This window comes from Paroedura picta, chromosome 8 (assembly GCF_049243985.1).
Source record: "Paroedura picta isolate Pp20150507F chromosome 8, Ppicta_v3.0, whole genome shotgun sequence".
In the NCBI taxonomy this organism is placed as follows: domain Eukaryota; kingdom Metazoa; phylum Chordata; class Lepidosauria; order Squamata; family Gekkonidae; genus Paroedura; species Paroedura picta.
The window spans coordinates 21474775-21499862 of NC_135376.1; the positions used below are offsets into that span (position 1 = coordinate 21474775).

The 25088-nt window shown below is 42.5% G+C and overlaps 1 protein-coding gene across 7 annotated transcripts in view; it reads left to right on the forward strand.

Annotated features, from left to right (window-relative positions):
• PLCH1 (phospholipase C eta 1) overlaps positions 1-25088 on the forward strand; it is a 153876-nt gene that overhangs the window by 117718 nt on the left and 11070 nt on the right. For 4 of the 7 annotated variants that reach the window (XM_077348630.1, XM_077348632.1, XM_077348629.1 and 1 more), the window contains 9 exons: positions 3183-3251; positions 9232-9326; positions 10154-10251; positions 12614-12793; positions 13999-14106; positions 14950-15074; positions 17345-17429; positions 20869-21015; positions 21321-21400. In XM_077348630.1, the coding sequence (XP_077204745.1) occupies positions 3183-3251; positions 9232-9326; positions 10154-10251; positions 12614-12793; positions 13999-14106; positions 14950-15074; positions 17345-17429; positions 20869-21015; positions 21321-21400 (987 nt within the window). Of the gene's footprint in view, positions 1-3182; positions 3252-9228; positions 9327-10153; positions 10252-12613; positions 12794-13998; positions 14107-14949; positions 15075-17344; positions 17430-20868; positions 21016-21320; positions 21401-25088 lie in introns of all 7 variants that reach the window. The other 3 variants (XM_077348626.1, XM_077348627.1, XM_077348628.1) reach the window with 1 other exon arrangement.

A 25088-nucleotide genomic window follows, 5' to 3' on the forward strand; every position in this document is an offset into this window, starting at 1 on the left:
TTAGCTGAACACCGGCTGCCTGCCTTGCCTTGCCTCTGTGTCTTCTGTGCCAGCTCACAACATGGGGTGTTTTACTTTCCAAGCAACCTAGTAGTTGCACAAAACCTACATATGTTCTTGCTCTCTACTAAACAGTTTAAAAGATTCCATTCTGTTTTCTTAATATTTTCTATGAAGACTAATTAACATCTGAGAGAAGCTGAAACTCAGTGTCCTGTTCTTGAGTCCTTTGACATGGAGGAGATTTTACGTGTAAACAGTGCTCCAAAGAAATGCTACTTTTCTCATGGGGCAGAGAGAGCTTGCTCAAGACAGATTTCTCCTCTGCAAACAGCAATTGGAATGGGCTTATATATGCTTGCTCCCTCAAGCAGGCATTCCTGATGCCGTTACTCTCTTGTGAATGCCACTGTTTGCGCACATGTGCTTCATGCAGTGCATTTGAGTTCTTTCTGCATATGATGGTCCCTTGAATTTCAGTGCAAAGGGACAATTCAGACATTTCAAAGAAACTGTGAGCGAGGAAGGTATGATTGACCAGCGTACCTTTCTCTGTTCTGCTGTAGTGGGCATCTATCCATTTCCCTTGTGGAAGCATCCCTCTCCAAGAGATTCCATTCCCCAGTGCATTATCTCAAACCTGACCTGGAAAATAAATATCTGAAAACGTTGGTTAGAATTTGTCAAGCTTGACTGAGCCCAGAAGCGGGGAGGCAAAGTCTCTTGTTCTCCACAAAACAAAAACTAATGGAAATACATTTCAGCCCCCGGCTGCATATTGCATAACGAGAAGGACTTTGTGCAGCGAATAGCCGAGGGAATATTTTTCTGGTGCCTTTTCAGTTCTACAGACAGATGAAGGGACGTGACGTTCTGACAGCAACACCAGATCCTGCCAGAGATCATCAAACTGATGACCCAAGGGATCGTGCCTGCCGTGCATCTCAGGTGGCCCAACAAAGACGGCACCTGTCTCTGTAGGCTTTTAAGCCCCCGTTTATTCTAAAGGTTCTGAGACTGTGGGGGTTGATATGTTTGTTCACACGGATAGCTTCCTTTTGATTCTGATGCCAAGTTATGCCTCTGTTTCTTTTGTTCCCTTTCCTTATTGGGGTACCCCCAGCCTGCAATGAATTAATCACACACAGATAACTTTTCTTTACTGGAACTGCACAAGGGTCCTTGCCTGTGTGAAACTGCAGGGATCGCATATGTTTCATTCTGCGGCAAGAACAGAAGATGCTATTGTGTCAGGTGCAAGCCTGCCAGTCACTGTTTGCCTGCATGTTTCCCTGGCGGCGTCACTCAGCATCTTCTGAAGGAACGCAAAAAGCATCAGGGGAACCAATTCTTTATGAAAGCTTGATGTAGTCAAATGCCTACAATGACACGTGTCTATCATGCAGGCACACACACATGCACACTGAGATTTTATTTAAAAAAACATTTAAAATACATTATTGCTGGTTGTGGTGTTATTAAAAAAAAAACACCAATGTTTTTGTTCTGTAGTTATTACCAACTTTGAGTTCCATGAGAAATGCGGGTCTGTGCATGAAGTGTATTTTACTGTTCACCTCATTAATTGTTGACACCAGTGGAAATGGTGTCCAGAAGTCAGAAATAATGGATTGGATCCCACAGGCCAATTCCATGAGCAGCGTCCCTTTCCTCCAATGTATGGTCATTTCCCTTGATGGAAGTGGCTGGTCCACTGATGGGAATGAGCATAATGTTGCCAGCTTGGTGTAGTGGTTAGGAGTGTGGACTTCTAATATGGGTGAGCTAGGTTTGTTTCTCCACTCCTCCCCCACATGTAGCCAGCTGGGCAACCTTGGGCTCACCACAGCACTGATAAAGCTGCTCTAATTGAGCAGTAATATCAGGGCTTTCGCAGCCTCACCTACCCCATGGCTGTCTGTTGTGGGGAGAGGAAAGGGAAGGCGATTGTAAGCTGCTTTGAGACTCCTTCGAGTAGAGGAAAGTGGCATATAAGAACCAATTCTTCTTCTTCTTCTTTTCTTCTTCTTCTTCTTCTTCTTCTTCTTCTTCTTCTTCTTCTTCTTCTTCTTCCTCTTCCTCTTCCTCTTCCTCTTCCTCTTCCTCTTCTTCTTCTTCTTGAATTTCAGGTGACCCTGCTTGAGCCAGACTGTCACTGCTTCCGACCAACTGGCGAATGTAGCTGGGGTGGGTGGGGGGATCGGTCAGCTGTCCATTAGGAAGTAGAGCTGGGTGTCATCAGCATATTGATGACAACCCAGGCCATAGCTCCAGACCAGCTGGGCTAGAGGGCGAATATAGATGTTGAATAATGTGGGAGAGATGACCACCCCTTGTGGGGCTCTGCACAACAGATGGCAGCACCTCATGGCAATCCTCTGTGTTCGGCTCCGGAGAAAGATCAGCCATTGCAAGGCTGTCCCTTGTATTCCATCCTCAGAATTGACACCCTTTACATCCTGATCCAGATAGCCCAGCTAGCTGGATCTTGTCAGATCTTGGAAGCTAAGCAGGGTTCAGCCTGGGTCAGTATTTGGATGAGAGACCACCAAGGAATCACCAGGGTTGCGGTGAAGAGGCAGGGAATGGAAAATCACCTCTGAACATCTTTTGCCTTGAAAACCCGATAAAGGTAAAGGTAAAGGTATCCCCTGTGCAAGCACCGAGTCATGTCTGACCCTTGGGGTGACGCCCTCCAGCGTTTTCATGGCAGACTCAATACGGGGTGGTTTGCCAGTGCCTTCCCCAGTCATTACCGTTTACCCCCCAGCAAGCTGGGTACTCATTTTACCGACCTCGGAAGGATGGAAGGCTGAGTCAACCTTGAGCCGGCTGCTGGGATTGAACCCCCAGCCTCATGAGCAAAGCTTTCAGACAGCTGCCTTACCACTCTGCGCCACAAGAGACTCTTGAAAACCCGATAGGGTCACCATAAAGTGGCTGCAACTTACTAAAAAGAACCCCCCCAAAAAAAACAAACCAAAAACACAATTTATGCAGTTCATAATCCCATTTTTCAGTTGGCTTTGTATTTGACATGTGATTTCTGGGTTCTTGCCTAGCTGTGTGTCATAAAAGGCCTAATGGTTCATGCAGTGAAGGATGAAATGGAAAAGAAATCCTTTTACTAAAAACTGTTCTTGATTTCTAAGTTATGCTCATTACTTGTTTTGTTTCCCAAGAATTCAGATTTGAAAGACACCAACAAGAAGTCACATAGCAGATTAATGAGCAACTTTGGTAAACATAAGGTAAGTGAAGCTAGACCTTTTAAAATATTGTTTGTATGGTTTTGATAGTATCTAGGAAGATACTACAGAAAGTCTGCAGCTTCCAACAAATTATGAATTGTTCCCCTGTGGTGATAGATTTCCCTGTGTGAATAATTTAAACCAGGGGTAGTCAACCTGTGGTCCTCCAGATGTCCATGGACTACAATTCCCATGAGCCCCCACCAGCAAATGCTGACAGGGGCTCATGGGAATTGTCGTCCATGGACATCTGGAGGACCACAGGTTGACTACCCCTGGTTTAAAATACTAGGCTTCTGTCTTTTGGACAATAGAGCTCCTCTGAGTTACTTTCCCTGAAATCCCAGTGTGCCAGTTAGGGCTGAAGTGAATATTAATAATTTTTACTGCATTGCCTAGGCAAAACACTCATTACTGACTGCTGTCCCAAGTAGATGGCAAATTCAATAATATATCAGTCTCAACAACGTTATACAGTAGATAAGGAGAGAACATTGATGGAACAGTGTTTGGACCTAATGTAAGACTGCTCAGAAGAAAAGTGGAATATAAATTAATAAATTTAAATTTTAAAAAAAGTTTAGTATAGTCATGCTACATGCAATGCTATGGTGATGTATTTGTATTCCCGAAAACACACATAGTGGATCAGAAATATCTACAGAAAACTCATTGTCAAGGGTTTGGTTTAGCACATATTACAAAACTTAGACAGACACTGGTTGGTTCATTGATTCTGCCTTCCGCGTTTGTCCCTCTTTGGAATACTTTGGCTTCAGTTGGCTTCAGTGTCAACTCTTCTGGCCAGATGCTAGTTAACAGTTTCCGCTGAGCCTTAACCGGGAATAAGAAATGGAGGGTAGCACAGAGCGGTGAGAAAAATACAACTGTTAACAGTGGCAGACATCAGCACTAATAGAACACTGTAAGTGCTAATAATTAGCACCAATAATAAAGCAGACATTAGCACCATGAATGTAAACAATGAAATGACATTCTCATTACGGTATGTTTGTGGCATGCTGGTTCCTGCAGATGGCCCGTTTCGGGCTTGTTTATTACTCTATTTTTAATGTAGTGTTCATTCAGTAGCTAGAAATCAATGCGCTCCTGTGTTCTTCCTTTCTATAAAAAGTGGTTTTATCTACAAATAAAATTTAACATTTCATTCATTCGATTTATATCCTGCTAGTCCCAAGGAGCTCCTGGTGGGTCGCAATATCTTTCTGTGAAACCGATGTTTCATTATGGCTGTCTTGTACCAGAAATACTAATCTGGGCATACATTTAGCAAGGGAGGGTAGGGAAGCTGAATTCTGATGGCTGCAGTAGGATTCCTCCCCCAGTGTTCATAGTAAATTAGAGTGAGTGGTAGGTGAAAGCCTGTGATCATTAAGTACATTCAGAGCATTTTAACAGAGGTTTTGGCAGGTGGGTGTAGGTTGGATATCAGACTCAATGTTTCTCCTTGTTCTTGCTGGTAGCAAGTGGTGAAAGGTTCTTATTTCTGTTGAGGTGATAGGATGAGGTCAGAAAGGTCAACTCTTTATTAAAGTCTAGCAAGTTCAGAGACATGGCCCCTTTGGGTAAATTCAGCATCCCATGGTAGAACAGAGGGCCCGTGAGACCTCTTCGGTCACACAGTGTCCTAGTTAAAGAAATAAATGTCCATAGATATAATGCTGAAGTTGGTGAAGTGGGGTCTGGCCCATTTTCTTTACTGTTAGAGGGGACTTAGTGGATACATCTATTCCTGGCCCCGTTCACTCATCGTGTTCATGTGTTGCCTGTCACCGTGTTCCCCAACAGCGTTAATCACTCTTTGCAGTGTGTTTGCATGGATTTGATTTTAGATGACATATAGCCATGTCCAGGGAACTGTTAGGTTTTTAGTGGCTGCTCAACTGTGCTTGTAACTTCTTCACGTGATATTTCATCAGCGCTTTGGAACTCCCACTTTGTACAGGTCTTGCAAAGTTCAGTTAGAATATGGGGAGGGGAATGTATGTGTGAAGAACTCTTCTTGTGTGAGAGCTTGCTTTTTAAATGCAAGCTTTTTAAATGCAAATGCAAGCCTGATGTGCATACGTTAATTCTATGTAAAGTTCTTTGGCGTTCAAGGAATCATAAGGAAAATTAATGAGTTGTATTATTTATTCAGTTCACAGCTGAGTTCCACAAGTCTCTCTCAGCTTTGCTAATGGGCACAAGTAGTACCAACTGGAATTCCCAACACACTGATGAGATAACCAACATTGTGTAGCAAGATCCTTATTAGAGAAATCAGCCTGTGGAGGGACAATCACTGGTGACTTTGAAGGCTGCAAAATATTTTAATAACACAATCACTTCAGTTAATTAGGTTAATTAGGCTCATCTCATTTTCTGTGAAATATTCCCAAGAAAAATAGACTGAATATTCTCCTTAATGGTGGATTGATTTTGCATGCATCCAGCTATATCTGGAGTCCTCAACCTTTTTGAGCTTGTGGGCACCTTTGGGATTCTGGCACAGTGTGGTGGACGTAGCCACAAAATGGCTGGCACAGCTTACCTTCTGTCATACTGTGATGATACTTATGCTGTGGCCAGAGCTGCTGCCAGTGCAACATTTTTGTAAAATCTGTGCAGCCAATTAGAAGCCATGGTGTAGAGAAGCCTCACTTGGTCCCGCCCAATTTCTAAAAAGAGGTCAGTGGGAACTGTGGTGTGTTAGTCCCCCTTGAATTGGATGGATATTTATTGATTATTGGTGTTGTTAGTGGGAAACATTATTTATTTATTTTATATACCGCCCTCTCAAGATCGGCTCAGGGTGGTGTACAACATAAAATAACATGAATTATTTCACCTGGCCTCGACCAGGTCCAGGGCTTTTTCAGTCCTGGCCTCAACCTGGTAGAATGAGCGCCTGGAAGAGCTACAGGCCCTGCGGGAGCTTCCAGCATTCCGCAGGGCTTGCAAGATGGAGCTCTTCTGCCAGATCTATGGTTGAGGCTGCGGCCTGAAAGATCAGAAGGGCCCCCCAGAAGAGATCTCCACCAGGCTGACCATTGCCGGCAGAGGCCCCCATGGTACATCAGGAGGCAGCCTTAGTGGCAGTGGGGGTCGGTGACTGTTTTGCCGCTGAGGGTAACTTCTAACAGGGTTTTATATTGTATGTTTTACCATGGGATGGCTTGCCAGGAGCTGTGGAAAATAAATTGAATAAATTATAACAACAACCTTCAAACTTTTAGAATCACATTTCATAACATTTCATATTCAGCAGCAGCATCAGTGTAGGTCATTTCTGGTGCAGTATCCATTCACTGATGTTCTACATTGGGGGGGGGGTATTTGATGCTATTTCTCTGTGTGCACACTTGTACATGTATGTGTGTACGCTTCATTTGAGAATATTTTTTAAAACGTTCCTGCATATTTTAATCAATTTCATAAGATGCCAAGAGCCACTGTAGCCTAAAAACTTTTTTTAAACCAACAACCCAAGTACTCAAAGGCCTTTTTGTCAATGACCTTTCAGATGCAGCTCAAATGTTGCTTTTTTCTGGCCTTTCTAAGGAATAGCCTTGATATCGCTGCATTAGAGCCGCAGACTTTTCTGGCAAACCTCAAGCTATGCCATGCAATTCAAACTTTGACAACCCCCAAGATTAAAGCAGAGAATATGGTGGCCAAGTGGCAGCTAAACCATGCGGAGCAAAACACCTGAAATTCTGGCATCTTTTTTAGAAGATTGCTGCAAAAACAGGCCATGGGCAGTTCTTGGTGAAATTTCAAGAGGGGACTGAGCATGATTTATCTTATGGTACTGAATTTCAATGTAGTGCATTATTTTTCACTTCTCCCCATGATAATAGGAAGCAAAATAAAGTATGCAAAGTGGGAACCTTGAGTAATTTGTTCTTTCATTTGCATTTGATTGTATTTTGTTCTTCTTCAGCAAACTCAGATTCACTTGCACAGGGCTCCCAGTGGTATTATTCTAATACCTAGTTCCACTTAATTTCAATGATCCATCATTGGGTAATCCAAGGCCATTCCCTGGACTCTCTATAGGTTACAGGATTCAGTTGTTCTTGGCTCTGAATTTGGCTACCTTGGCACAGTATTTTGATCATTTTCTTCTTGAAAGAAGAAAGGGAGTGGCGGGATACAAATCTAATGATGATGATGATAATAATAATAATAATAATAATAATAATAATAATAATAATAATAATAATAATAATAATAATAATAATAAAACTCAGAGACCTATTGATTGCTTTTGGACTTGGCAACTTTTAAATACAGCTGCTGAGAAACCCAGATTCAAGAATGAAATAGGTGGGGTAGGACCCAGTGAAGGACTAGACACAAAGCAAGCAATAGGGCACTGGGATTCCAAGATGAAATATTACAATATAATAAACAGATTTCCAGGGAGTCTTCGAAATTAAAGTTGATTCTTTAATATCCAGAATTCTAAAAAAATCCAAATGTGTTTCGCTGCGTAGCTTTATCAAGGGACATCAATTCTTAGAAAATATACAAAAGCATAATTAGTGATTGTTCAAAAATAATCAGTAAACACATAACAAGAATATACTTGATGAATGTCATGAATACATGCTCAAAACGTTTTCAATTGGAAACTTCGGTTTAGAAGAACAATCTCTTAGCAGAGAATCTAAAGCAAAAACAAAACAATGGAAAGATTAATCATTGTGGTAGCATGGTTCCTTGATTCAGCTGCGTATACACCTCTACCTGGTGTGTATGGTTTTTAACTTGTATACCATACAGCCAGCCAGTGTAAAATTAAATAAACAAGACTATTATAACAATTCCATAAACAGCTACTCCTAGCTTAAAGTGTTCTAGACACACTTGAATTAGGGTGGGAGGAATGTTAAATACCATGTGTAACCAGCAACAGCTGCGAGGTACTGAAAGGTAGTGATGAGCCAGCAATTACAAAAAGCAGGGGAAATCCAACAGGTTGTTCAACCCATTTGGTTCTATAGTACCAATTTTAAAAATGGCACAAGTTTCCTCTTGTTCCAATAAAAGATTAACATCAGGCGTTCCCTCTTGATCAAGGCAGAACCAACTCTAACGGAGTCAAAAATATTTCGTCCAACTGTAAAGTAGGTTCTTTTTACTAACTGAACAGAGAACTCCTAACGTGCTAGGGACAAAATTAAATGCATATATTGTCTGATTGTGTGTTCTGTCCTATCTTAATAATATTATAACAATTGCTTTATAGCAGGGGTAGTCAAACTGCGGCCCTCCAGATGTCCATGGACCACAATTCCCAGAAGCCCCTGCCGACGAATGCTTGTATTGTAGTCCATGGACATCTGGAGGGCTGCAGTTTGACTACCCCTGCTTTATAGAAATCACATTTTTGTGTGCTGATTGCTCTTTTGCTGCCACTGGGTATTCACAGTGGCTTTTCAAATGTTGACCAATTATTAAAACTCTGGGCATGATCCAGCTAAAACTAATGCTTATTAGGTGCCACCAATCGGTGGGAAGGCTAAGCATTCTGTCCTCTTGAAACTGACAGGTTTGCAATATATTAGTTTGGGCTGGATTATGGCCTTTGTAAGTAAAGTTGAGCACAGGGTTGCTAACGGCGATGGTCACTGCCACCCAGTAATATCTCTGTCCAGCCCCTTGTAATTTCATGAGAGCTTATCTAGCATATCTGTCATAATCCTAGGGGTAGTCAAACCTTGGCCCTCCAGATGTCCATGGACTATAATTCCCATGAGCTCCTGCCAGCATTCGCTCATGGGAATTGTAGTCCATGGACATCTGGAGGGCCACAATTTGACTATCCCTGGCCTAGAGTATGCAGTTTAGCATGTAGAATGTCCAGGTTTAATTCTTAGCATGTTGAATTTAGAGGCCATGAAGGAAAGCTTCCTTCATCCAGGGAGTACTGATGTTCACAATATTGATGTGTTTTTGGCTCCTCAAGCAGAAGGCAGTAAAACCAAGGTCCAAATCTCATAGCACGTCTGATGATGAGGATTCTCAACAAAACTGTTCTGCAAGGGAATCCGGACAACTGTGCAGGTTGGTCTTTGTCATCTCTCCCCAGTCATTTCACTACTAAATACATGTCATGATATTTATATCGTATTGGTGATGTAGCTGCTTTTGCAGTAGTACTTGATAGCCAGAAATGTGGAGGATCAAATCCCCTGTACACCTGATCCAAATCAGAACTGCACACCCCTGAAATTAATTTTTAAAAAATCCTGGGAAAGGTCCATTGATGGCTGCCTTAATGTCTCATTTGTTTTGACCTGAAGTCTCTTGGAACATCAAATGCTGAGATTAATTTTGCTGGAGCAACCGTACCCCAGCAAACCTGTTAATGAACTTTCTTTTCCGGACTGTAAGTAATGATTACTTTCAGAATAAATAGCAGCACCGCTGAAATTGAGTTCTGGGTGTATGCAAGCCAGGTAAATAGTACCCCAAACCCTGTCTAAACTCATTATGTTAGTGAATATAATCAATAAGCAGATATAAAATTATGTTTCAGGCTGACCCTTTCAGAAGTTTCTTGTGTACCTTACTTTCACTCAATAGTATACCTGATTTATGTCCAGATGGTTCTGTTTCCAGTGGACACATATAGATAGGGTATGCCTGTGAAATATATACAGGGTTAAAATGAATACAGTGTCTTAGAAATGTGCTCTCCTTCTTTTCCTATATTCTTTATAGCATGTCCTCTAGTCAAGTAATAACTGTAGTTATATAAGAAAACACCCTTATGCTTTTCAGTAGACTCTTCTGGGCTCTTTCACAGTAAGCATAACGTGATAGAAGAAAGTAGCTTCCCATTTTGTCTATTTCTAAGAAAATAATCCCTTTAAAAAATTTCCCATTAGGTTGGGTCGGCGGAGAAAAACAATGAAGCTGTGCCGCGATCTTTCTGATTTAGTGGTGTACACAAATTCTGTAGCGGCTCAAGACATTGTTGATGATGGTAAGGCTTTACATGAGTTTACTGGTGGAATTAGATCTGTTTGTTCCTATGTGATGAATATAGCCACTGGGAATTCCTCCTACAAAAGCTGTTTGATAACATCATTCATTCATTCAGGTTTGGCTTGCATTGGAGCAATCCCCAGTGGTCTGTTCGTAAAGGCAGGAGACTAAAAATAAATCATAATGATGAGTTCATTCTATAGTCCTAGAGATAATAGTGGAATCTCAGCAAGCATGTTATGGAGTGAGTTGCCTCAATCAAACTGTCCTATTTTCAGATGCAGAATGATGGTCAAGGACCATTTTGAGGTATTTCACACTATCTGCTACACTTGGTTCATATGTAGTCTGAAAACACAGAATGCACAGATTAATAATAGCCATACCTGCCTACATAAACCCATAGTCCAAGCTGCAAGAATCATGCATAAGAGGCATACTAGTCGGTAGTGGAAAGTGCGTATAGTGGTGTAGTGGTTAAGAACAGCGGCTTCTAACCTGACAAGTTGGGTTTGATTCCACGCTCCTCCACATGCAGCATTTCAGTGCTCTTCTGAAGAAAAGAGGTTACTGCTTGTTCATAATTTAAGCAGATACATATAATTATGTGCTTCTTTCTTGGTATTAAACTGGAGTCTGTAGCTAGGACCCCACAGAGCCTTTCCACTGACAGAAATGTTTCCGTCAGCAAATATGCTCTGTGGAATCCAACCCAAAGATCCATTTTTCTTCGTACAGAATTTGAGTTAACCTTGTATGCTTAATTTTAACCACGGCGTCTACACAGCCTTTCTTGCATATTTTCGTGGATTGAGAATAGCTATCTGGAAAGTTTGGCTGCATTCCTGAATCAGCCACAGTCTTACATTTTCAATTCCAATCCAGGGAATTTAAAGGAACATCACTTTTTTCTGAATCACAGAATAACAGAGTTGGAAGGGATCACCTGGGTCATCTAGTCCAACCCCCTGCACTATGCAGGACACCCACAACCCTATCGCTCATCCACTGTAACCTGCCACCCCCTTAAGCCTTCACAGAATCAGCCTCTCCATCAGATGGCTGTCCAGCCTCTGTTTAAAAATTTCCAAAATGGAGAACCCACCACCTCCAGAGGAAGCCTGTTCTACTGAGAAACTGCTCTGTCAGGAACTTCTCCCGGATGTTTAGACGGAATTTCTTTTGAATCAATTTCATTGGTTCTGGTCCATCCCTCTGGGGCAAGAGAGAACAACTCTGTTCCATCCTCTATATGGCAGCCTTTTAAATACTTGAGGATGGTTATCAGATTCCCTGTCAGTTGTCTCCTCTCCAGGCTAAACAGACCAAACTCCCCCAACCTTTCTTCATATGTCTTGGTCTCCAAACCCCTCCCCATCTTTGTTGCCCTCCTCTGGACATGCTCCAGTTTGTCTACATCCCTCTTCAACTGTGGTGCCCCAAACTGAACCCAGTACTCCAAGTGAGGCCGAACCAGAGCAGAGTAAAGCAGTACCATCACCTCCCGCGATCTTGACACAATACTCCATTTGACACAGCCCGAAATCCCAGCTAGCTGAAAAAACGACCAGTTTGCTGAATTTTATTCCATATTATGATTCTAGGAGGAAGTATTACATTATACTTGTGATCTGTTTGATATACAGCTATGGATAGGGCTGGAAAATTGTCTTATGAATATTTATGAATATGATAATGAGCCTTATGTAGCTTATCTGAAAAGAAAGCAGGGATTTTTGCATACCCAGAGTGCTACCATTTTCAGTGATTAAATGGGCATTGGAAGAGGTTCTGATGGTGGGACATATCAGCTGGTGACGTTGGCATCTGTGTTGATCTTCCTGTTTCATTGCCTCGTGCCTCAGCAACATACCACAGTAGAACAAAAAGTCAGCACGTTCCCCCTGCTATCAATTCCATAAAAACAGTTGCCTTTGGTTGTCCTCACTGATACCATAGACAAACCTGTGTCTCGTTGTTACATCATGTTATCCCAGACGGGTTAGGATCTTCGAAAACTGCACTGTAAAAATGCATTAAAGAATGAAAGGTACAATTTGTCAGGAAAATTTTCATCTTTTTGAAAGTCTGTTTTGCACCAGAATTATTCCTCAGCAAAAAGACAGCAGAGTGCTTTTAGATTCCCAGACCCCTTTCCCCTGGAACAAGGTACTTATTTGTTTTGATTTATTTAGGTTTTGTTATACCATATGTTTCCAAGGATTCTACAGTTAATGTTATACTTTTATAACTGCAGCCTTCTTTAAGCCTCACATGGGAATGAAATCTGAGTTCATTTATGTGGTTATAATCCTTCCCTAGCATTTCATAGCTATAACCCTTTCCTTATAAATGTGCAGGGTCTTTTGGGAACGTGTTATCCTTCAGCGAAACAAGAGCTCATCAGGTTGTGCAGCAGAAAGTCGAGCAGTTTATGCTTTATAACCAGAAACAGCTCACCAGAATCTATCCATCTGCATATCGAATTGACTCCAGCAATTTCAACCCTTTACCTTATTGGAATGCTGGCTGCCAGCTGGGTGAGTGCCCCCTGATTGTTATGGCGTCTTCAGGGCCTTCTGCCAGTGTTACTTTGGCATTTTGATACTGGCTCTTCACAGAGCTACAGAAAGTGGGATTATGATCAGGAGTATGATTATCTAATTCTGGCCACCATTGCTTCAGTGCAGCTGTGCCTCTGGCCTAGTGGCCAAAGTTTGATGTAGTGGTTAAGAGTGGCGGTCTCTAATCTGGCAAGCTGGATTTTGTTCCCGATTCTTCCTCCACCATATGCAGCCAGCTGGGTGACCTTGTGCCAGTCACAGTTCTCAGAGCTCTCTTGCCCCCCCCCCCCCTTACAGGGGAGAGGAAGGGAAGGCGATTGTTAGCCACTTTGAGGAAGTGAAGAGGGGGTGTAAAAACCAACTCTTCTTCCTCCTTGGAACCAGCAAGCAAAATGATCAGAAATCTGTAAGTCCAGCTTTGGGAGATCAAAGAGCAGAATGCTGTCTCCTGTGCCTTCCTAGCCTGAAGCCCCAAGGGGAGTTTGTCAGTGTAGTGTTAGTGTACAAGAGTAGCAGATGGCTTACTATTTATTCCCCATGTTCTTTCTTCCTAACCCAAGCTATTGGCTACACCAACTGGGTGCAGTTGTTAGAAGTATGGACTTCTAATCTGGCAAGCCTGGTTTGATTCCCTTCTCCATCTCCACATGCAGCCAGCTGGGTGACCTTGGGCTCGCCGCAGCACTGATAGAGGTATTCTGACTGAGCAATATTCTCAGGGCTGTCTCAGCCTCACCTACCTCATAGGGTGTCTGTTGTGAAAAGAGGACCAACTTTTCTTCTTCTAACACATGGCTATTAGCCTGTAACCTTCAGCTGCTAGAAAAGTTCTTCCAGTTTTAGGCCACCTTGTATTAATAATATGTCTATGCTGTCTTATTAGAGATCTAGAAACATTATGCCTTGTGTGATACCCTCTTGAACATTTAACCTTATAACATATGCATAGGGGAACTTACCAACAATGTTTTTTGAGACTGGGCCAAAACAGCCCCAATGGAGATTCTGTTACCATTTCTTGCACACTTTGTTGGCTTTAGTTCTGTTTGTTTAGCACCAAAGATCATTATCAAAAGATGGGTATAGATATTGCACACCATACTTATAGGACCACTTACAGCATGTTGAATGTCAGTGTGGTTTAATAATAATTCTTTTAAAAATCTTAATTAACTCCACAGTGGCGTTAAACTACCAGTCCGATGGGCGTTTGTTGCAGTTGAATCAAGCCAAATTCAGGATGAATGGCAACTGTGGATACATCCTGAAACCTCAACAGATGTGCAAAGGTAGGGCTGGGCAATGTTGCAGATGCTGTAACACTGCTACATTTTAATTATTTTACTAGTAGCCTGTTTTAAAATGGGTCAATGACCCTGAAGGCCCACAGAACTCTCCTGACAAGCAAGAGGCTGACTAGAGCAGTGCGATGGCCCCAGAACATGCCTGCTTGACCTTTCCCAGCCTCCACTGCTGGCCAGGAGGCCAGCAAGAGTGGCGGGGCCAGGGTATAGAACGTCCACTCTGCCTTCCATTGGCTCCTCCAGTGGTTAGGAAGCCATTGAGAGAGGCAGGCCTAGTGTGGAGCGTGCCCACCTGGCCTTTCCCAGCCTTCCAGAGCCCCACTGCTTACTTCCTGCCTGCGCCTTGTGCTCTCAGGAAGTGCTGGGAGGAGGAGGAGGAGGCCAGAGCCAGGGAAGATCATCTGATTGGCCCTCAGTGGGGGAGAAGTCTCAACCCATTGAGGGAATGCTCCCTCAATGAGGGCCAATCAGAGATGCATGTCATTGGAAGGACCTGACACTGTGGTATGATAAAGCCACAATTCAGTATGTTTGTTAATATAGTAATGGCAATTCTTGGATAGTTACTGAATCATTCAGAAAAGCCAGTTAACTAAGCAACATTTACAATCATCGTGTTAGATAAGGTTTTGCTGTCTTCTAGACCAGTAGCTAGAGGCCCAAATAGATAGATATGCTCTGATGGCCTGAAATTCATAAAGAAAAAGTGTGAAGGATGGAGATTATTGCGGTTAAATTTATCTCTGCCTCCATTGTTGCTGGATGAATGTGCGCTGCTTTATATATTTGTGCATAAGACGTTTTTCTCACATATTTATACCCCTTTAGGTACATTTAACCCATACTCAGCAGATCCACTTCCTGCTCTCCCTAAGAAGCAACTTATACTTAAAATTATCAGCGGGCAGCAGCTACCGAAACCCCCTGATTCCATGTTAGGGGACAGAGGAGAGGTAAACAATAATAGTAATGCATGGAAATGATCTTGATCTGTATGAGTGAATGCTTCATTTTGGAGAGCTCTCTCTCTCTCTCTCTCTCTCTCTCTCTCTCTCTCTCTCTCTCTCTCCCCTGCCTCCCTCCTTTCCGGATCTCAAGAAACATCTTGCAGTGGGTTAGAAAAAGAATAAACCCCACATCAATTAAAGCCTTAAAACATTAAAATAGCATACTCTGGCAGAAAGAATATTCGAACCCCATCCCCTATCCATCCTCACCATCCTCCAACCACACCCCTCCCCATTGCCTCCGGGTATAGATATAAATATGCACCTAACCTAATCTCAAATTGCTTTAAGGAAATGATGGTTACCTGTTTTCGTTTGAATGTTTCCTTCTCCTAATTGTTTTTTATACACTATTTTACATATCTTGTTAATTTGCAACATGCCTAAATTGGCAAAATATACTGCCTATTATGTATCAGTACTTTAGGGATATATTCCTAAAGAGAAAACTTAAAAATATAACGGCAAATGGTTTGGCCTGTGAGCAAGAGAACCTTTCCTTTCTATGGTTGGAACTAGAAAACGCACATTGTCTTGAAAACATTTCCTTTTTTGAGAGGCACAGAACACTTGACCTGCTCCCTCATTACTGCATTTTCTTTTCACTCTCTTGACATTTTCGGAGAAACCTGGGGGATGAAAAGATTTCTTAATAAAATTTGCTGCTCCAGCGAAGTGTGGCAATTGTGGACTTATTTAAGCTTTTTTTGCTCTGGAAAATGTACAAAAAGAGTTATATAAGGTAGGCTGTGGTAGAGATTTATTTTAAAAAATGTCTTGATATTCAGAACAGGCTGTCAGACAAGCAAAACAAATTGCCTGTGGAAGAAATGGGTTGGGGGGGGGGGCACCTTTTAAAGAAGCACCTGGATCAACACCCAATAGAGTTTTGCATCACTCTGTATTGCCCTGAACTAAATCCTATAATCTCTTGCAACAATCCAAACATACCAATTTATACTTATTCAGATCTGTTTTATTCATTCTTCTCTGTGACTATTCAAATAAACTTGACTTGTCTTGACCAGCTTTTTATTGACTGCTGGCTTTTAACATAAAAGTTCTTCCACTGCAGGGAAATAAGTTCTGATGAACTGTAGTCAGCTTTTATATTGTCTCTGTTTTAAAATCTGCATTTTTGTATTGTTTTGTTTCTTTAAGAATTTAAGTAGAGCCTGCTTAAGCAGACTAGTGACACATCTGGTCCAGCATATTGTTTCACACAGAGGCCAACCAGTTGCTTGGAGAGGCAAACAAGTAGGGCAGAGAGACTGAAGCACAGGTTTGCTGTCTCTGTAAATGGAGGTTCCCTTTACACATCATGGCTGGTAGTTATTGATGGACCTCTCTGCCCTGAACCTGTCTAATCTCCATTTATAGCCATCTTTTATTCTTGCTAGCTGCATTGAGTAGGTGATTGGAAAGACAGAATATAAATTTGCTGAAGAAATGAACATTATACCGAGTGGTGTCATCTCCATAGCATCTCAGACATCCTTATCCTTACTTTCCAAGTCTTATGCAAGATCATCCAACTGGAGATGCTAGAGTTGTGAAGCATCTGTAGGTTATGATATTTTCATTATGTTGTTAAGTGTCTTATTTATGCCTAACAAGGACATTCAGTGAGGCTGGCATGAATAATATTATATCCTTCTGCTCATCCATTAATTGGAAGCAGGTATTTCCTTGTTTTCCCAGTAGTCTTCTTTGACTCTCGAAAAGGCACTAGTAGGGGAAGGGAGCTCGTCAAATAAAGCAGATTGGTTGGGGATTTGCAGAAAGGAGGAGAAATTATCCCTTCTCTCCTTCTTCAATTCACAGCAGGGCAGTGGGATTCCACCCATAATCAGAAGTGGTAGCCATCCCAAGTCATAATTATGTCGCCTTTAAATGAAATACTTGAAACAGCAGGACAACAGAAATATTCCAGGAGGCCATAATAAAACTGAAAAGCTAAAGAGAATGATAGACCCTTACCTACATCTGAATGCTTGGATGCCTTCCTGGTTTATTCCCAGAATTTTCTTAATTAGTTATAGTCTCTTGCTATGAGAGAGACTTGATTAGTTAGGTGTACAGATGATGAGAGCCCTAGTTGACCTTTTGAAGTTCAGACCACAAGCTTAGATTATTAATGTCCTACTCGTAATCTAATTTAAAAATCAGATATTTGCGATAACTGGATTTTCTCCTTTTTTTAATGGCTTGAACAGATAATTGATCCATTTGTTGAAGTGGAAATTATTGGGTTACCAGTTGACTGCTGCAAAGACCAGACCAGAGTGGTAGATGACAATGGTAAGAGAAGAGACCTGCAATCTCTTTGTGCTTTTGTTGTGTATTTATTTATTTTTATTTATTATATTTATATACCGCCCTCCTCGAAGGCTCAGGGCGGTTTAGGGATTAGTCTACCAATACCTTGGAGAGCCAGCTTGGTGTAGTAAAGAGTGTCAGCTTCTAATCTAATGAGCCAGGTTTGATTCCCCATTCCTCCACATACATCTAGCTGGGTGACCTTGGGCTCATCATAGCCCTGTTAGAGCTGTTCTCATGGAAGAGTCTTGTCAGAGTTCTCTCAGCCTCACCTGCCTCACAGGGTGTCTGTTGTGGGGAGAGGAAAGGAAGGTGATTGTAAGCTGCTTTGAGACTCCAAACCAACTCTTCTTCTTCCTCCAAGGGTGCCCTTGTGACAAAGGTTATTCCTAAAACCTGACCTTTCCTTTCCTTTTTATTTTTTTGCTTCTTGCACCTTATCAAATAATACAGTAAAAGGTTTATTAACCAACAAGGGTTAACTGGCATGCCCAGAAATTGGTCCTATCAAGGTTGTTCATGTGCTGCCCTCCTGCTACCAGGTAAAAATTATGAGAACCTGCATATTTGGTTAACCAAAAACCTGTGGTATTGGTTAACAGTACTTATTGTATTATGCTAGGCTCTCTTGCCTGTTCTGGGTCAACTTTTCATATTACAAAAGAGCTATGAGTAGTATGCCACAAGAATCCTGGGGATGCTGTCAGCTAGATCCTATTATTAGTAGTAGTAGCAGTAGTAGTGGTTGTAGTATTAATTTAATTTATAGTCCACCTTCCCCCAACGACTGAAGGTGGGTTACAATAGCAATCTAACCCCCATAAAATCCCCAGTCCTTAAAACAAAGCTAAAGGTCTCCCAGTTATCATAAATATCAGATGTCTGTAAGACCCCTCCTACCTCCACACAGTCCTCCACCAGGGGGCTCACATGTTGGTGTATTGTGCAGCCTGGTATTTTTATGATATCAATGGCTAAAAAAATTATATGCTGATTATAAGAATAGTTGCAACGACGCTAAGGGGCTCTTGAGTCTATATAGACAACGGTTTCCCACAGTGATGTCCCAAACAGTTTACATTGTACTCCTCTCCTCCATTTTATCCTCACAACAGCCCTGTAAGGCAGGTTGGTCTAGGAATGTGACTGATGCAGGGCCACCGTGGAAAAAATAGGTATTCAAACTGGGGCCTGCCAGATAAAAATAAAATGCATTATTTGTTTGCTTGTTTGTTTATATCCGCTCTTCTCTTGTCGACTCAGGGTGGGAAACATCAGATAAAAACAACAATACAATATAATACATAAATAACAAGTTAGTCGATATAGGTTAATTTAAGTTTTAAAATTCTATTAAATTTTTGCAGTTTTGAATCTGCTGAGGGTTTAATGGGTTAAGGGGTTAGTAGCTGCAGGCTAGGTGGGTTCTCAGGCAGGGACGCTAGCACAGTGTTGTTTCCTGGCCTGAACCATAGGCCTGGTGGAACAACTCTTCGTCCAAGACTCTGCTTCTGCCACACAGTCTGTCAGTGAATGCTTCCTAGGGTACAGTCAGAGTTCATTAGACCAGGGTAGTCAACCTGTGGTCCTCCAGATGTCCATGGACTACAATTCCCATGAGCCCCTGCCAGTTTTGCTGCATTAGATGCTTTTTGGAAGGTAAGAGTTAGTCCTGTTTCAGTGCTTGGCTCTGGTGGCCTTTTCCTGCATGCCCAGGGAAATGCCGATCATTACTTTGGGGTCGGGAGGTGAATTTCTTCCAGGCCGGACTGGGCAGGGATTCTGGGTTTTTTTTTGGGGGGGGGGCATCATCCCAGTATGGAATTGGAGTCACTGTGGATGGGCAGATATTTGTGAATTTACTGCATTGTGTGGGGTGGATTAGATGACCCTGGAGATCCCTTCCAACTCTGTGATTCTGTGACCAGTGGGACTAGTTCAGGAAGCACCATGTTTGATTATAATCACAGGAGAACTGAACTGCTGAATACATAGGCTTGGTGGGATAGGGTTGCTTCTTGTTACTTGACTGTCGAGTTAATTGGTGCCAGGCTAAAATAATAATTAACCCTTGTTCCTTATGGATGCATGAACGCCTGTAGTGCTGTTTCCCTGCTCCTTTCAGCTGAACTGCTCCTCCACTGAAATGGAAGGGAAGCTCCATGCCTGTATACAGCCGCATATAAACCCCCAGTGTGGTTGGTTGGGTATTTTGCCATCTTCCATTGAGCTGCATCAGACGCTATCATAATTCATTACTATTAAATAACAGCATGCATCCTTTGGCTGGCAAAGATCCCACAAAGAATTTCACAGGCATGGGCCTAGGGCTAAAAGAAGCATCCGTAATGTATACAAAGCTTGATGTTCTTTTTAGCGGATAAAAATCAGCCTTTACAATGAAGCAGAAGAGCTGGCTTAAGATCCCTAGATAAGGTGAAGAGAATTCGCTTAATAACAAAGGGTTGTAAAAAAAGGCCCATGCCTCTCAATTAGTGTTGAGTGAAGTTGAGAAGTAAAAGGCACTCTAAGGATTTTTTTGGGCTAGGTATCAGGACACTCGGAAGAAGCTGACAGGGAAATGTAAAGTCATTTGTCAACTGGCTATTGATTTTCTTTTTTAGTCCACCTCAGATAAGAAACAGCTGCAAAGCTTGGTTGAGCATGGTCACCCAGAAGGCAGGTGATAGTCTTCTGGTGATTGTCATCCCCCCAATATTAATATCCTGTACTGTGGTCAAAAGATGCTTCAATAGGAAGGTAAAGGAGCCTACTTCCTAGTGACTGAACTCATTTTGTCTGCCTTTCTTTATTACTTGTCAATTCGTATAAATAAATGGAACAGAAGCTTTTTGGAGTGTGTAGGGCAGGGGTAGTCAACCGGTGGTCCTCCAGATGTTTGTGGACTACAATTCCCATGAGCCCCTGCCATCAAACGCAGGGGCTCATGGCAGGGGCTTGTGGGAATTGTAGTCCATGAACATCTGGAGGACCACAGGTTGACTACCCCTGGTGTAGGGCATTTACATGGTGCTTCAAGTGCCTCCAAGTGGCCAGTCCGTAGGGATTTGACTCGTGCCGATTCCATTTGAAGTTTTCCTGTTCTACTACTTTCCCCAAGCTACAGCAATTTTACATATTTAGATTTCTGGACAACCTTTTATTAAAAGGTTGATTAAATGGTGGTCATTTTGCATGGCAACTATTTCCCAGATCCCATAGGTAAGGAATGTGGTAATATTTTAAATTACTGGTTTGAATTTTAAGTGATGGCTATCCAGTGCTGCAGAATTTTATGGAGCTGCAGCAAGTTTTAATAAATGGTTGATGAGAATTTGCTCAGATGGCTACAGCCCCTGTCCCCACCCTCAAAAATATTTTTTTTAAAAAGAATCTCATATGTAAATCCTTTACTCCTCAGGGTTTAATCCTGTTTGGGAAGAAACTCTCACTTTCACAGTACACATGCCTGAAATGGCATTAGTTCGGTTTCTGGTTTGGGATCATGATCCAATTGGACGAGACTTCGTTGGACAAAGAACTGTGGCTTTCAGCAGCCTATTGCCCGGTTGGTATCATTTATGTCCATGTGTGTGCCTGCCTCATTATTAGAGCATCTTTCTGAAGCATTCTGTTATAATGAAGCCTTATGGAATTGCCGTCTTGCACAGTTTGCACAGTTTGTGCGATGCCTTCCATAAAATAGTTGCAGAAGGCTTTGCAATTTGTAAGAGATGTATTACCTTTGGGTTTGGTGGCTTCTTTTGCCAAGCTGAATCCAGTGACTCTTCTGGTTAGTCTTCCTGTAGCTATGGATGACATCTTGGTTCTCTGACAAATGCCATTTCCTATTTTTCTACCCACATCCACTAGGCTACCGCCATGTTTACTTAGAGGGACTGACTGAAGCTTCTATATTTGTCCACATAACAATCAATGAAATTTATGGCAAGGTAAGAGGAGGGGAAGGGGTTGCCCTGTGTGTGGATGTGTGTTGTTAGAGAATACTTCCTTGAAAGATCGCTTCAGTGGCATGTGTTTGAATAATAGCTATGGTTCTAAAGAAAGCTCTTCCCAGAGTGGCTGACGAAATATACTACTAGCTATCCCTGAAAATAACACAATAGGACAGCTTCCCCAAACCATCCCACATTATAAAGACAGTAGAAGAAAAAGCAACAAAAAAGAATGTGGCATTTTTAAAAAAGGGCAAAGCTTTTAAGAAGCCTCACCCACCCCACAGGGTGTCTGTTGTGGGGAGAGGAATGGGAAGGCGACTGTAAGCCGCTTTGAGCCTCCTTCGGGTAGGGAAAAGCAGCATATAAGAACCAACTCTTCCTCTTCTTCTTATAAATCACATTTTGAGTATAAAGTAGGTGTTCTCCAGTTTACTTCCTTCGTTTGAGCAGCCAAGGAAATGTACATTTTTCAACTAACACATATCCTGGTTGCTCCATTTGCTCACTGCCCTCCCTGTACACACACAGCATTCAACTTTGTTGATCTTAACAGTGCCTCGGGACCCAAAACCTATTCTCCATCACAGTCAGGCCTGACTTTAAATGCAAGGCAGAGCAAGCCATAGGGATTTACTTGTGCAGCGCTGCACACGGTAACCTCTTTTTTTAAAGCAGGCCCCCGGCCGCTATGCATGCAAAGTTAACAAACCACCACTGTGCCCGCTCAGACGACACAAGTCCCTGGCATGCTAATACTGCCCGTGCAGACCCTGTGAAACCACTTAGCTGACGACATGCAACGACATACAGGTAAACTTCTGTTCCCTTGCCCAGCGACCTCTGTCCTTGGAGCACTGACTTTAAGGATCTACACGTGCAGCAGAATGCTGAGCTGGCTGATTGAATTGTACTCCTTCAGGCTCTTAGGGTCACTTTTTTTTTCATTGTTGAACACTCTCCATAAACAGGAGACCAGCAAGTAGACCTAGAACTGTTGTCCCCTCTGTGCTAGCATTTTTTTCTTTCAGGGAGTATTTTTGCTGGTGGGGGAGCCCTCTGCAAGTGGTCTCCTGGGCCAATAGTCTGAAGTGGTTCCAGCTCTTCTACCATCTCTGCATTCTGCCCCTCCCCGTTCTCCTCTTATCCTCCTGTATGTGTGGACCCAGTCCTTGTTGTGCTAGACAGCTGTTCCTTGTCTCTCATGGCTTCAAAGCTCAAATGTCTTGAGTTTACTTTTGCATAATTTCTGAACAAAAGCTGGACTTCAGCACCGTCATCAGCATTATGACCAAAGAAATGACTTGAAATGCATATGACCCTGCAAAGTGATACGCAGCTCTGTGTTTGACATTAAGCCGCCCGGAAATTTCATGGGCCATTCTCCTGTTCCCTCTCAGTTTTGGGGGTCCAACTTCAAAATAAACTGGCTTTTGCTTGGTACACCCCCCAGTGTAATGTGGTGGTTAAGAGCAAAGGCCTCCAATTTGGTTCCCCCTCTCTTTCATGTGCAGCCAATCATGGTTTTCCTCAGAACTCTCTCAGCCTCTCCGACCTCACAGGGTATCTGTTGTGCAGAGAGGAAGGGAAGGAGGCTGTAAGCCACCTTGAGACTCCTGAGAGTAGAGAAAAGCAAGGCATAAAATCCAACTCCTCCTCTAGAAATAGACAGGTGCTGATTCTCCCTGGTGAGAACAGGGTCATCTAGTACAGGGGTAGTCAACCTGTGGTCCTCCAGATGTTCATGGACTCCAATTCCCATGAGCCCCTGCCAGCGTTTGCTGGCAGGGGCTCATGGGAATTGGAGTCCATGAACATCTGGAGGACCACAGGCTGACTACCCCTGATTAGTCATTGCTTGTCTGTATGCAGAAAACACTTCTGCATCAATCTTAGCTGAGTTTATTTGTTTAAATGGAGTTTTGGCCTCTCTTTATTTGAATTTTCAGCCATTTGAACACAGAAGAGTTGGCTTTTATACCCTGCTTTTCAGTAGCCAAAGGTGGAGATGTGGTTTAAATTGCAGAAAGTTCAAACACTTGCTTCAGGTTTTACTATGGCAAAGAAATCATTTTCTTGAAACAATGTTTTTTTTAATTTCTACTTTTGTAAATCATTCATAAAGCATTTGCCTAAGATGATGGCATTTACTTACCTGTATGATATCCATTATTTAACCTATAGATTTTGATTAGAAGATGGTAGCACAGCCGCGAAAAGGCAGCAAATAAGGAATATCTATGCAAAAGCTTCAAGGAATCACAGGATAGGAAAATAATTTGAAAAATCTCACATCTCTCTGTCCAGGATTCTCTGTGCTGTGAGGATCTTGAGCAGGCCCATTCCTTCTGTGCATTACCCTCTAGCTGCTTGCAGGACTTCATCTCTTTGGGAGTATTGTTAGAACTCCTTGGGTCATTTTTAAAAGGAGTTTTCCTTATCTTTACCAAGCAGTATCTTCCTACACATGTGGGGAGTCCCGATGGAGGTCGAGAGCAATGTGTTGTGCTGCATTTGTCACAGGAACAGGGGTCATCCGGTTTGCTGTTGAAAAAGACATTTGAAAAAATAAGTTAGCAAAATTTTCAAGGGCTTTCTTTTTGTGGCTCTTCCCTCCTCCTACTTACACTGGGCACCTTGTCATTGAAACCTGCTAGTACCTGCTGTTTGCTTCTTTAGTTTAATATCCTGTAATTGGAGCTATGTAGAGCAGGGGTAGTCAACCTGTGGTCCTCCAGATGTCCATGGACTACAATTCCCATGAGCCCCTGCCAGCAAATGCTGGCAGGGGCTCATGGGAATTGTAGTCCATGGACATCTGGAGGACCACAGGTTGACTACCCCTGATGTAGAGTATTAGCATGAGGGCAGGGTCTTAGTTAATTACTCTCAGCTTTCCACAGCTAAGGATGCATCTGCCCATCAACCTCCAATTTCGACCTATTTATTTCCTTCGCTATGTTTGCCCCTGATTCAAACCCAAACATATAAACTAAGCTTGTTATTCCTGTGTTCGTCCTTGAATGTGTTATGCATCTTCCTTATATTGTATGCTAATTTACTGCTTACCCTTTACCTATAAGTACAGACTGGTGAAGTCCATTTCATTGTATCTGAAGAGGTGTGCATGCACACGAAAGCTTATACCTTGAATCAAACTCTTCAAGGTGCTCCTGGACTCAAGATTGGTTCTATTAGCAGTCTTATATACTTTATACCATATATATAATGATGTATGTATGTATGTTTGGTGCCCGCCACATAGGTAGACCATGGCACTAATAGCTGAATGGTTGCCACTACGGTAGTGCACATTGGTGATGAAATTAGCTGAAGGTGCGTCCACACCTTAGGATCCTTCCAAACAGGGGTGCAAAAACATCCCCCACAATGGAAGCAGCAGCAAGTGAAACTGGAATTTTAACCACCCTCACCCATGGCTGTGCTGCCGCTGCTCTCCCACCGTACTCATTCCCTGCCATTGGTTTCACTGGTGACCCTAATTTTGCAGCCTACTTCATCAGACATTGCTTTGCTATACATTGCTGGGAACTCCTGTATGCTGCTCAGAAATCATCTTGCTAGAGGGAAGAGCTTTACTGGACATTGGGTTGGATCCAGACTAAATCGGCAACTTTTACTGATACCCACTTGCCACTGGACCCACCCCCCCAACCCCCAGGAA